Genomic DNA, 15035 nt, shown 5'->3' on the forward strand with positions numbered 1-15035 from the left:
ATATTTCTGGGATACCTTGCATGAAGAACCATCTTCAGGTCATGCCACAATATCTCAGTTGGGTTAAGGTCTGGGCTTGGACTTGGCCATTCCAAAACACAGATTTTCTTCTTTTTAAACCATTCTGTTGTTGATTTATTCTAGTGTTTCAGTTCATTGTTTTGTTGCATCTTCCAACTTCTATTAAGCTTCAGATGACGGACTGCTATCCTGACATTCTCCTGTAAAATGTCTTGATACAATTTGAATTCAGTGTTCCCTCGACGACTGCAAGCTGTCCAGGCCCCGAGGCAGCAAAGCAGCCTCAAACCATGATACTCCATCCACCGTGCTTTAGAGTGGGATGAGGTGTTGGTGTGCAGTGCCCTTTTTCCTTCAAACATAGCAATGTGCATTTCTGCCAGAAAGTTCATCTTTTGTCTCATCTATCCAGAGAACATTGCCCCAGAAGCATTGTGGAACATCCTGGTCGTCTTTTACAACTTGAAACATACAGCAATTTTTTTTTTGGTAGAGCAGTCATTTTCTCCATGGTGTCCTTCCATGAACAACATTCTTGTTCAATGTTTCTCTTATAGTGGACAGAGACTTTAGCAAGTTCTAGAGATTTCTGCAGGTCTTTTGCTGTTACCCTTGGGTTCTTCTTCACCATCTTCAGCATTGCACATTGAACTCTTGGTATGATCTTTACAGGATGCCCACTCCTAGGGACAGTAGCAACAGTACTGAATTTCCTCCATTTGCAGACGCTTTTTCTGGCTTTATGCATCTCCACAATTCTTCTTCTGAAGGTCGTCTGAAAATTGTTTATATATAAAATATATGTGGCAGGGCACCTCGACAACCCACACATCCAATCACATTTCACTGACTGGATCACCTGACACCAAATAGCTTTTGTAGAAGGCATTACCCCAGAGGTTCGCAGACTTTTTTGAACCGAGACTGATTGTTAAATGGTGTACTCAGTAACAACAAGTAGTACAATTGTTTCTGTGTTACTAGTTTAGGCCAGGGGCTCTCAACCTTTGTCATGGGCCAATCGCATTAAGCAAGGGGTCCGTGGATTGTTCTTGCCTATTATTGCGATTTAGATGAAGATCAGACGACATTTTACAAGTAATTAATGCAGAAAACTGGGTAATTGCAAACTTTTTCTTGCAACTATACATTATGATTTGGATGAGAATATAGTTGACATGGTTATGTGTGTGGCCTCCGTAGGTCATGATCGACCATGCGTACTGTGCAGCTGGTAGTCACTAGGAGTGGCCTCTCCAGGGCGCAAGCCAGGGCAGAGTTGATATGGAGATCCGTCTGTTGCCCATGCAGTGGGACACCCCTCTCCATGCTGATGACAGGTCCAAAGGAACGACGAAAGTCGATACAGTTTGGTGCCAGCAGCATCACAGGAGTTGCCGTGCCGGTGCTGGGTACAGCAGTCAGCTGCCTTCGGGACTCTGACTCCAGATTTTTCCCTCGGGTTTACTCCCAAGGCCTTTCCTGTGAATGGGTATAGCCGCAAGGCAGCAGAGGTTTGAAATCGGAGTTTTCCCTCTCCTAGATGAGCTACCATCCATGGTTAACGAGCCCCAACTGCCTGGAGCAACTGGTTTTGGGGCGCCAGTGGCCCGCCTTTGCCCCTTCTCCTGTCAGTGAGAACAGCTCCGCTGCGCTAAGAACTATGCCACACATGAAGGCCAGGAGTTGGACTTGGTTGGCATGGTTAAGAAGTTTATATAATGATACCAAAATTTTGTGGCATAGTTGATAGTTTATAATTTGATAGTAAAGGTGGTTATTTAAGTTTACAAGAGGATTTAGAATAACTGGGAAGGCAGGCCAAGGAATGGCTGATGGAATTTTAACTTGAACAAGTGCTAAGTGTTACACTTTAGCAAGTTAAGCCAAGCCAGAACTTGCACAGTAAATGGCAGGACTCTGAGCATGAATAGACCTAGAGGTTCAAATACATAATTTCTAGAAAGTGGCATGCAAGTAGACAAGAGTGAAGGTTACATTACAGTTGAAAGATAAAGAAAAGATTAGGTTTATTTGCATATGTACATCAAAACATATAGTTAAATGCATAATTTAATGCATAATTTCTGTCAACAACAATACAAGGATGTGCTGGGGCAGTCCACAAGTGTTGCTACTTCCAGCAGCAAGATAGTATGCCACAACTTACTGCCTTTGGAATGTGGGAGGAAACCCGAGCACCTGGAGGTCAGAGAGAATGTACAAACTCCTTCACACTCACCTTTGCTGTTCAGAACATTGACTGCAAGAGTTAGGAAGTCATGTTACATCATAAGACCACACTTGAAGTACTGTGCACAGTTCTGGTCACCAATCTACAAAGATATCACTAACATGGATAGCGTGCTGAAACGACTCAGAATCAGGTGTCGTAAAATTTATTGTTTTGCAACAGCAGTACAGTGCAATACATAGAAAGTTACAAAAAGTATGAAAAATAAGTAGCACAAAAAGAAAGAAAAATAGTAATGTTCATAGACTGCTCAGAAATCTGACGGTGGAAGAGAAGAAGCTGTTCGTAAAACATTGAATGTGTCTTCAGAAAACAAGTTTTGGGTGGTAAGGGTCCTTAGTGATGGGCATCACCTTCTTGAGGAATCATCCTTTGAAGATGATGGGGATTTTTCTGATCCTGTCTATTTGGTATTGCCAATACCAGACACTCTCGAAACTCAAGAGTTGTGTGGCTAGGCACAGCTCAAATGCCATCTACAAATTCACCAATGACCCAACTGTTGTTGGCAGAATCTCAGATGGTGATGAAGAGGAATACAGGTGTGAGGTAGATCTTCTGGTTGAGTGGTATCGCAACAACAACCTTGCACTCAGCGTCAGTAAACCAATGAATTGATTGTAGATTTCCGGAAGGGGAAGTTGAAGAAATAAACAATTATCATCCAGGAGTCAGCAGTGGAAAGGGTGAACAGCTTAAAATTCCTGTGTTGTCTACATCTCTGAAGATCTATCCGAGGCAAAGCATACTAATGCAATTACAAAGAAACACCAGCCATTATGTTTCTTTAGGAGCTCAAGGAGATTTAGTATGTCACCAAATACTCTAGCAAATTCTGCAGATGTACCACGTGAGTCTAGAAGTAGAGGGCATAGACATAAGGGGAAAATTTTTAAAAGAACATGAGGGGCAAGGATCCCTCCCACCACACACACACAAAGGATAGTGGGTATGTGAACTGAGCTGTGGGAGGAAGTAAGACAGGAGCAACTGCAATGTTTAGAATGAACTTAGACAAGTACAGAAGTTTTAGGCAGATACGGGCCAAAAACAGTTAAATGGGATTAGCGCAGGTACGCAACTCAGCTGGCAACTCAGTGGACAAGTTGAGCTGAAGTGCCCATTTCTGTGCTGTATTACTATGAATATCATGGACTCACGGTTTAATCCAGGATAAAATACAAAAAAAAAGCAAGGTTTTTCCCCCTGTAGTTTGGCTTTTAAGTTTTTCATTAAACTGCTGTACAATACGATACATAAACAACAAAATGCAAGAAAATTCCTCCTGGCCATTTATCTCTCAAACACCACCAAAATTAGAGCATTCAATTGGTACACACAATTGGCTGCCAACAAAACAAGCAATTTAGGACATTGAGGTCTAGAAAGGCATTTTAAACTTTATATATTCTAACTTTCATTGTTATACTCAAATGGTGAAGGAACATTTAGAAGTAGTGGTTTTAAATTGAGAATATCACATTACTGATAAAAAAATAATTTTAGTTTTTCAAAATAATTAAGCATTAAGAACATGACTCACTACCTGACCTGATCTGTCCTTTTGGAATACAGGAAAATATTCTTCACTCATTTCTTGTACCATAACATACTTCCACAATGCTCCAGAACAAATCTCAGGTCAATCACAATAATAGTTTGGAGCAGAGAGCTCCTACGTGGCCTGGCCGGGATAAGTTCACATTGCAGCAACAATGAGAATTTATCTTAACATTAAAAAAAACTCCTCCAGATGAGTGATAAACTCTCAGAAAGGGGATTCTAATCAACAAAGATTTAAAGCTTTGACAACTGCCTGCAATCAGAATACAGAAATTAAATATTACAGGACCAATAATGCACAAAGTCTAAGCCCGAGAAAAGTAATAAACTGAAATTCAACCTCCCTTCTCTGATATGGCAACAACATCCCAATTGCTGCTTTGGTTAAGTCCTAATTACAAAGGGAAAACTATCTAATGTTCTAACTCTTGATCAGTATGCATAATGACTACAAAGTTGAAATGCTTGAACTTGCTGCACAGCCTACATGCAACCATTTTCATCATAGATAACATGAAGAAGTGAAAGTGGTGGAAAGAATAGACTATTGTAATGTGCACAGTAGTATCAGAATGGAGATATTTATATGCAGCTAGTGACAGATTAGGCCATCATCCATGTCACTGACATAATCACTTTTGTTCACAAGCTTGTAATAGAATACATTTACAAATTTTATCTTTAATAACACACCTCAGTTTTAAAACTTAAGTTACTCCACTCATATGCTACAATCTATTTTAATTCACATAACTTGGGTACTATAAACACAACATCACAAGCTGAATTTGAGACCTAAATCCAAGGCCCAGAAATTAAGCACACTTACTATTTTGGGGACGACAACTCCTTACAGCTTACAAATAATTTAAAATTCACAATTGATTATTATATATTCCACCCACTAAACAAAAGACATTACTAACTTGCTCCAATTATATATGCTACACGTATTGCCCTCACTCCACCAATGCTTTGGGGGGGGGGGGGTGGCAAGGGCAGGTAACTAGGATATTCCAGGCACAGACCAGTCTATTCACATTGTGGCACCGCAGTAGTCAGGATCACAATTTAAAAGTAGCATCAGGGCTTGGCAAGGTCAAAGCCATAATTCAAGTACAGCAGCAGCCATAGTACAAGTCCTAGATAAGGTTTGTTTCTGGATGTTCAATGCCAGCTTGTTCAGACCAAACAAACATTAGAATACACTGTTTATAGACAAGCTAACAATGACTCCGTATGGCCCATGACCCAGGCTAAATTATCTCCATGTAATTCCTGCCAACATTAATGATCAAAAAACTACAAACCACTTTTCTTAAGAATAAGACGAATTTTGATGTGAGCCAATTCTTAATCCAATTTGATTCTTCAAATGTTTCCATTTCCACTGTTCTCTGAATTTTCATCCTTGCAGAATATCCAAACAACTAGGGCATCACAGCAGCATAACAGCAAGGGTAACCATGTTACACCACCAGTAACTTGGGGTCAATTTTGCCATTGTCTATAAAAGGACTTTGTACATTCTCCACATGACTGCATGTCTTTTTTCTCCCGGGGTGCTCTGGTTTCTTTCCACATTCCAAAGGCATATGGTTTATTTGGTTAGTTGGACATACGAGTGTAATTGGGCTGCATGGGTTCATCAAGCTGGAAAGGCCTGTTACCATGTTGCATCTTGATATAAAAATTAAATTGAACAGCAATATTTGCCTTGAACATTCCTGATTTCCATTACTCTTGACCTTACTCCATTATTGATTGCTGGACCCATCTCTGGAATTCCTCCCCTCCCCCACATCTTCTTCCTCCTTTTAAAGATGTTGCTAAAACCTCCCACTTTGACCACGCTTTTGAGCATCTGTCCTAATATTTCTTTGTAAGGCTCATTGTTAAGTTTTATTTCATGACAAGTCCTGGGAACCACCTTGGACTTAGAAATATATTTAAAGTGAAATACAATTTGCTGTTGTATTACTGGGCCCATCAACAGAGATAATGAGTTATACCATCACGACATTTCAACTTTGCCCAAAATAAAAAAAGTCAAACTTAAAATGAAGTACAGCCACAGGCGTGCATTTGCCAACAGTCCCCTTCTCAGAATTAAGCTTACTGCTTCCAAATGCATTCACACAACTATCCTCACTTTTGGTTAGGTACCAACTGCAAGGATTCCAACAGCCAAAAAAGTATCTCAAATAATAGCACTTGATGCTGTCTAAAAAAATAAATCAGCAAGCTACTTTACAAGATAAAGAACAGCCAAGCCCAAAACTAAATTTAATTGATCTTCACCTTTTTGCAAAAGTCATAATATTGATCATGACAGAATCTTGTCCTCCACAAACGTAGGAGAACTGAAGAATATTATAGAAATCCAACAGCTTTCCCTGCGGAAAGCCACAAAATTCACACCAAAAGAAAATCATTATTATACTTTACCCAATGAGCAATAGGAGATCAATTACATCTCAAACTTCATTGAATAACTCTCAACTTCATTAATTTTATCTCCACAGCCAATTAATACTACAACCTAACGAAGTCTATTACTAACAAATTTACAACTGAATCAACTAGCACCTAATTTGCTACACACCTTGGGTAAGTGTTTTCTACCTTCTCTTCATACGTAGGACCAGGCTCAGGTGTCAGTGGAAAATGCTTGTTTACCTTTAAGAGGTTGGTTGTGGACCTAGACCCGCTGCAATAAGCCTAACACCATGACAGGTCCACAGCGGACACAATCTCACTGGCTCCCCACTGGGCTTTGGACCACCTGGACAAAAGCAATGCCTATATCAAGTTGCTGTTTATCAATTACAGCTCAGTATTCAACACCATCATCCCTTCAGTACTTATCAACAAGCTTCAAAACCTGGGCCTCTGTAACTCACTCTACAATCTGATTCTTGACTTCCTTATCAGGAGATCACAACCAGTACAGATTTCTGATAATATCTCCTCTACACTGACAATCAATACAGATGCACGTTAAGGATGTGTGCTTAGCCCACTGCTGTACTCTCTTTACACTCAAGACTGTGTAGCTGGGGACAGCTCAAACGTCATTTATAACTTCACCAATGACACCACTGTTGGCACAACCTCAGACACCAAAAAGACAGTGAACAGAAGTGAAATAGGCTGGTCAGACCACCTTGCACTCAGTGTCAGCAAGATCAAGAAATTGATTATGGACTTCAGGAAGGGCAAGTCACCCCAATCCTCACTGAGAGGTCAGCAATGGAAGGGGTGAGCAGTTTCAAGTTCCTGGCATGAACATCTTAGAGGATGCAATCTATGCCCACCATATTGATGTAATCACGATGAAGGCATGCCAGCAGCTCAATTTTATTCGGAACTTCAGATCTGGTTTATCACTAAGGATGAGCAAAGTTCTACACACATATCAAGGAGAGCAGTCCGACTGGCTGCATCACCCTCCAGTGTGAAGGCACCAATGCACAAAATTATCAGAGGCTTCAAAGCATTGTAGTCTTGGCCAGCTCCATCACAGGCAAAAGCCCCTCACCATTGACGACATATGCTAAAGATGGTGCCTCAAGAAAGTGGAATTATCGTAAAGTACCTTCACCACCTCAGACATGCCCTCTTCTCATTACTGCCACCAGAAAGGTACCGGAGTCTGAAGATTCACATTCAATATTTTAGAACAGATTCTTCCCCTCTGTCATCAACTTTGGAACAGTCCTTAAACACTATCTCACTATTGCTTTTTTGTTTGCATGATTTTTTCATAACATAGCAATTTGTTATGCCTGCACTGCTGCCACAAAACAAGTTTCATAACCAACACTTCTTCTCTTCACCTGCCAATCACCCCCCCGGTGCACTCCTTCGTGCCTTTCTTCCACGGTCTATTCTCTTCTCCTACAAGATTTGATTCCTCCTTCTCCAGCCCTTGACCATTTCCACCCACCTGGCTGCACCCATCAGATTCTGGATCGTCCTCCTTGCCCTCCCCTCACCTTTTTATTCCGGCATCTTCCCCCTTCCTTTCCAGTCTTGAAGATGAGTCTAGATCTGAAATGTTGACTGTTTATTCACATCCATACATCAGGGAGTTCCCAACTTTTTAAATGCCATGGACCAATACCATTAAGCAAGGGGTCCACGGACCCCAGGTTGTGAACCCCTGCCATAGATGCTGCTTGACTTAAGTTCCTACAGCATTTGGTGTGTGTGTTTCATGACTAATGTCTGTGACAATAAAGCTGCTTCTAATTCTATTAAGTTGTATCAAAATTCCCAACCATTCAATAAAAAAAATCACTTTAGTTTTTAAGTTCTGTTTTGAAGAATACTAAGCTAATTTACATCTCCTCATAATCCAGCCTGATAACATATCGATGAATCTGTATATTTGTGCAAACTCCAATACATTTTACAGTCGTGTTCCCAGGCGACAACAGTCAAGATAGTGTTCAACCACAAAACTTCCCCCATAATTTATTCTTTAAGTTACAAAGTCCAACAGGGCATTTGGACATGTTTATTTTCTATTTTTAAACCGAAGTCAGACATTTCACTGTGAATGTGAACTTCTGTTTTCCTTATGCCTCCACATGTGCTAGCTTTCCACCACCTAAAAGTTATTGATTTTTGAGCTAAAATAAATGATCTCACACTTAATTTTGCTGAATTCCATCTGCTACAGCTCTGCATTCTTACTCAATTGTCTCTTTGTAATTTTATGATCCCATCTATACCAACTGTCATGCTGTGATGTTTCATTATCAGCAACTTTGATATTTGATGCTCTTGTGTGGTATCAGCAGAGTACTTTGTTTACTTGGGAGACTCAACTATTCATTTTGGGAAAACACTACCAAATGATATTTTAAAAAGAGAAGAGCAAGTCTTCCACCTAAGGAATACAGTTGAGAAGTTGACTTGAGCTTTAATGGGCATCTAGTGTCACAGGGACAGCCTCTTCAACATACTGGTATAGTGTAAGGTGCTTTAAGCAGGAACAATTGCATAAAACCAGATAAGTCTCCATAATCACACGAGAAAACAATCAGGCAAAATTGGACTCCATATAAGCCAAAGATAATCAAAACTTGCATCAGAGATCATTTTAAGGTGAGTCTCAGAGGAGGATGTGAGAAGCAACGGCTGAAGGAAAATCTAGCGCTGAGGCTTTAGAAACTAAAAGCAATACCAACAGAGTGAACCAAAGCAGAGAAAAAAATAAATATCATAATCAAGATAATACAATGCAGTTATTAAAAAAAAAATCAAGAATGGAAGGAAGCAATAAAGAAGAAAATCAAACCAAGTGACCAAAAAGTTGTAACGGGGCTCTTGAAGATGAGCAATCACATCCAGAAATGGAATTCTTTAATTAAGGTCATACAAGCCATAAGGTTTTGTCATCAGTGATGCAGTGAAAAATAACATACAATGATCCAGAGATGGCAAAGTCGGGTGAAATTTTGGATGGAGAAGACTACAGAGATAAACTCCTACACAGCTAAGAGTTTTGTAAATAAAAGATTTTTAATTAAATTGCTGAGTGGAGAGTATGCTTGGGAAGCAGCTCAAGGCTTACAGCAAGTTACATCAAAATAAACAAATGTAATATTCAAAATGTGTGCTATTATCCTAAAACCATCCAGAATATTGGAAGGAAACAAAAATTCAGATCTTTCAAATTATGCAGTTTCACTTTATCAGTACTTAAATGGTCTGCCCCAATTTTAAGCATCAGGTCAACTGACAATCCAAAGGGCAGCTGATTTCTCAGAAAGGAAAACTGCTTTACCAGACATTAAGAATTAGATTTACTATCATTCAAAAGAATAGGATACTGTTCCAACACTGCAAGCAACCTAGATTACTAGTTAATATCAAAGCTGCTCACAAAGGTTAACTAAAATGGAGCTTTACACAAGATGCAGATTCGTCCAAACAAGCTCTTTCCTGAATTTGCCTCAATAGTCAAACAGTAGTAAGCAACTTTAAGTTTATTTGACTTCATGGACTTTGCTGATTTAGTAAAGATAGCAATCGGTCACCATTTCTGCTGCTACCTGCAGTTCAACACCAGCTGGAAAATGAACTTTAGCAGGCAACAATTTTCAATCAATAATACATTTAACACAAAACATGACCCACCGTCTTCACAAAAGATTCAAAACAAATACTCATCAAAGATGTACTGGGAAGTGATAAAAGACTGTATTAATAGTTTCTACAAGGAAAAACAGATCATTTTAATATAAGGGAGAACGTCAGTCATAGGCAAGGCCAAAGTTGAGACAAAAGCAATGGAAGGGACACTGTACAAGTCAGAGGGATAATTCCTGAAAGTTCTAAAGACAACAATACTGGAGAAGTTCCAAGGACAAAGCCATTAAAATATTTAGATGAAAGTCTTAGATGTAAATTAACAAGGACAAGGGTGAAATGTAAGTTATATTTGGTGCAAAACTAAAGGGAATCAGCTGAAGTTTACAGAGCATTAAGACCGGGAGAAAGATCAGCACAGTATTGGAACATTAAAGTTTAAAGGTAACAAAAGAGACTTTTGGCAACAGTGAGCTGTAGCAGTGAGAGACATCAACCATCATAAAGACAGATGGTCTTTGTAATAATGACAATTGTAGGAGTTAGAAATTCCGTTCAGTGTTAAATGGGATGCCAAGTAAGCAAACTCGCTCGATCACGGAGTATGAAGAGAATCAGTGTCAGAATACAAAGTTGTGACAGGGAACGAAGATAATGTTCTTGATTTTACCAATATTTAACTGAAGGAAATTGCAACTAAATGAAACAGGCCTTCCAGCATGAGTTGGAATGAAGATTCATGAGCTGTTGAATACAAAGCCATCTGTGTATAGCACACATAGAAAGTAGTTCCCTCTCCAAATAGTTCACATAGAACACATTAGGAAGAGATCACAAAGAGTAATTTGCAGGAATCCAACGGCAATGATTTAGTTGATAAAGCTATAATCTGTAAATGAGCCAGCTATGATGGGACAGACAAGTGTAACCAAGTAAGGGTGATTTCTCTTCACAAAAATTACATGTTCAAATAGGATGATACAATTGACTTCAGGAAGGCTGGAGGATTAATTTTATTATTGTGGGTACCAGCCTTGGCTTTGATTAAAGCTGTTTAATGTGTAGAAAGCTTAAACCTTTCAACAAAATAGCACCCTAGGACATCAATGCACTTTACAGCCAATGAAGTACTTTAAGATGCTGTCACTATAGTAATGCCAAAAACAGGACAGCCAATTTGCATTCAGCAAGTTCCTATATAAAAAACTTCAGGTTAATGAATAAAAAAAATTTTAGCAGTGTTGATCTCAGGACAAATTAAACACATCACTTCCACACCACCCAAACAAAAGTGCCAATAAAGTTTTTACATCTAACCAGGGAGACCATTCTTCTCCAATTTAATGTAAAACTTACATATTACTTCATCCAGCATGAATCACCTCCAACCATGCAGCTCCCTTAGTTGTTGTGCTGCAATCTAGTCTTGATTAGAATATTACTAACTGCAAGCACTGCCATGAGCTTCTTCTACCATTCAATAAGATCATGGCAGATCTGATCTTGGCTTCAGTCCCACTTATCCATATCCACCCCACCCCCAACCCCTCAATGTCCCTATCGTCCCAAAACTCTACCTATAATCAAGCCCCGACAATTCACAACAATTCAGCCTTCACAACTTCCTGGGCTAGGGTATTCCAAAGTAAAAACAGACCACATAAGAAACACTAAACAAAGAGGAAACCCAATTCCAAAATTACCACTTAGTTCTATATTTGCCCGAAAATACTCTTGGCAGCAATGTTGGCAATCCACCTCAGAATCTCTTTTCAAAAGGATTACCTTTTATTGTTCCAAGCTCCAATAAATATACAGGTAACTTTTTCAACCTTTTTTCTTCCAAGACATACCTTCTCTCCTGGGATCAACAAAACAAACCTTCTCTGACCCATTGTTAATGCTGGGTTAGAGAATTCCAAAGTAAGAGCACCTATGACCAAATGAATTATAGCTGATACAATTTTTTTTAATTAGCACAAACTTGTTGGATACAAATTAGGCATGCAACATTACTTGCAACAACTTTGGTAAAGAAAGGTACATCAGAGATTAAGGCACTTTTCAAGGACAAAGATTATTGATGTTTTGACCTAAAAGAGGAAGAAAGCGATGTCAAGTTTGCAAGGGATAACGGCATCACTCAGGAAAAACAGCAATACGAGAGTTCGACTGAATGCTGCGAAATCCTCTAGGAATGTCAAAGGATATGAAATAAGGTTTCATGAACAAAATGAACTTGGAAGGAGGAAGATGTGTAAAGCTAGGATAAAAGTAAAGGCAGTTACAAAATGAACTTGGAAGGAGGAAGATGTGTAAAGCTAGGATAAAAGTAAGGGCAGTTTGATTCAAAAGATTTTTATTGAGGTGAGAGAAAAGACAGCCAACAGATTGGTAAGAGGGATGAATAGAAGTCATGGTCTAAATTTCAGTGGAGGTGAACAGATAAATATGAGAAGACAGAATGTTCCTTGGCACAAGAGAATCTGATGGAAGTGAAGGAGTGACTTAACAGAGCCACACCTGTAAAACAACATCAACACAAGAATGAGCAGTCTTTCAATGCAAAGGCTGAAGGGGGCTGATCTCTTGATATGGGGAAAGGAGTGCAGGTCAATCTAGTGCTATTGCGCTCTATTTGACCACTCTCTACCAAGAAGAAAAAATGGCAACTAAGAACTTCCAAATAGTTTGTTCCTTCTAAAGATTAAAACCTTATAGTAAAGCAAATCCAACAACATTTCCCACACAAGTTGCCTGAGTTTTAACATTTCAAAGTACAATACACAATCTAATGTCAATCCATAATTAATCCTGAATCCTCCTTGCCGTCAACCCAATTTCAGTACTTAAGAACAAATTAGCCTGGAATACAACTAAAAACTCGTTCAGCACAATTTTGAACCTTTTAAAAACAAAAATTCTTCCTTTGCAGTACTGAACTCTTAGTTAACTCCAAGCCATCATGAAGACACAAGTAATTCATCAACCTACTCTAGTAATTCTTTTCCTTGATCTTAAGATACCCCAAGTTTCTCTTCAACCTAACTTTTACTCAAGAAATTGATGATTTGGTTTCTTACATATATATGCGAAAGTGCTCTACCATTCAACTGTCCAGACATGACAAACTCACATCAAGATATTTAATACCATTAAAAATCACCTTTCCCATAAGTAAAACAGGGAAAGAAATTTTAAAACAAAACGATTTTCTTTTTGCCTACTTGTTCTAATTGTTACACATGCATATAGCTATCATCTCTTCCCAATCCAGGGAAACCAGGCACGTCAGCTCATCTGGTAATGCATCAAAATCAATCTGGAACTGTAATTGAGATACAAATTACAATCACATTCGTTCTATGAGATTACATCATGTGACGAAGCCCACAAGACTAGATTTGGGCAAGCAGGGAATGCATTCAAAGGTTGAAGGCCCACTAGGCCAATTTCCCTTATGTTCGACGCTTCCTAACGTAAAAGGGAATAATATGGTACCTTCCAACTTCGGCAGTAGTCAGACATACGTAAGCGAAACACATTCACAGAAAATTGGACTGAAAATTTAATGAGTAAACATATCGTGGAGAAAATTATATCTTACATGATGCATTTATTTTATAGAAAATCGTAAATGCAGCGCCTTTTGTTGATTTTATCAACGTAAACTATGATTTGAAAGAGGTTAGAGGCTTTAGGACAATTCAGGCCTGAACTAGTTTCTGGATTCCAAAAAAAACCAAGGAGCTAGGACGACCGTGTGGCTAGCTGGGAGATGTAGTTCAACCTTGCTTTTTCTCCGATTCCCTTCAAACTCCAAGTCACCTTTTAAACTACACCTCCCAAGAACAGGGGAGGCCTCTGCGCAAGCGCATCGTCTCTTTGGCTCCTTTTTTACCCCCCCACACCAAAAACCAAACCCCCAACCCCCACCCCGGCCTAGTGCTTCACCCAGCTCCGCGATCGAGCCTCGGCTTCGTGCTACAAACTTAGGCCCGGATTTGTGCGCACCGCCATTGATGCTCAGCTCTTAGGCCTACTCTTTTATGGAGGGGAGGAGATTGGTGGGGAAGTGGGGGGGGGCTATCAACACCTTCAAATGATTCACTAAAGAGCGGGTGTAGTTGAGTGGCGACGTGAAGCAAGGGTCACTTTACCTCAGAAACCTCATCCTCTTCGCTCCCAGAGAGCACGGCCAGTTTGAAATCCAGGCGATCTCCGGGAGTCGGCTCTAAAATGCGAACTTTAGTGCTGACGGCAGCGGTCACAGAATCTATCTCGTCTTCAAAGCCGTCTGTCATCGTGTCCAGCGCTCGGTTCTCCGCTATCACTTCATTCTGCATATTCTTCGCGCTCTATCCTTACCGTGTCGGGCGCCTCTGAGTCTGGCTAGAAGCTGTGTATTATTATATTTTGTGTTTGAATTTTTCTGATGTAAAGTTTGACTTCAGCTACCACCAGCGAAAGCCCCGCGCCTCGCTCGCTCTCTCGCACACACACACACTCACACACACACACACACACTAGGCCCCGCGAATATTAGTCCACCCGAACCATTAACTTCTGTGCGCTTGCTCCGACTAGCTTGATAGGTGCACATCCGGACACTCCCTCCTCAAGTGCTCGATGCTAATTGGGGAGAAGGTACAACTGACTTTCCGTTACGTAGCGCAATGGCGACCGATAGGGCTTGCTATTCGTCCAGGCGGCTGTCAATCCATAAATCTAGCGGGCTCCGATCAGGTTAGGTTGAATGGTAATGTCTTCTACAAAGGAACCCGGATGGGTGATGGATTTTTTTTGGTAGGGTGGGGGGGTGCACGCCTTGTGTGGGACAAAGATTCATTTATACAGCTGGGCTGTTACCTGTGGACTTCAGATAGCTCAGAAATAATGTCCTTGTGTGGTTTCGTTTCCATCGATTATCGGTTAACTATGGTGTTCCACTTTCGGTTTTTTTTCCCTCTCCCCTAATTACCCTCATTGCTGGGGTCAGCAGTAGTTGCAGTGTCCAGAGTTGAAGACAAACCACGCTCCTTTTAAAAGAAACTATCCCAGATTGCGCAATAGCGCATCCCGCCCCGAGGGGGAG

General features: G+C 40.1%; 1 protein-coding gene across 9 annotated transcripts in view; it reads right to left on the reverse strand.

The window, feature by feature from the left end:
• Positions 1-14520, reverse strand: part of ankhd1 (ankyrin repeat and KH domain containing 1) — a 150032-nt gene extending 135512 nt beyond the window's left edge. For 7 of the 9 annotated variants that reach the window (XM_063053397.1, XM_063053394.1, XM_063053396.1 and 4 more), the window contains exon 1: positions 14101-14520. In XM_063053397.1, the coding sequence (XP_062909467.1) occupies positions 14101-14286 (186 nt within the window). In that variant the 5' untranslated portion in view covers positions 14287-14520. The remainder of the gene's footprint in view (positions 1-14100) is intronic. The other 2 variants (XM_063053401.1, XM_063053400.1) reach the window with 1 other exon arrangement.
• Positions 14521-15035: the final 515 nt, after the last annotated feature.

This window comes from Mobula hypostoma, chromosome 7, assembly GCF_963921235.1.
Source record: "Mobula hypostoma chromosome 7, sMobHyp1.1, whole genome shotgun sequence".
Classification (NCBI taxonomy): Eukaryota; Metazoa; Chordata; class Chondrichthyes; order Myliobatiformes; family Myliobatidae; genus Mobula; species Mobula hypostoma.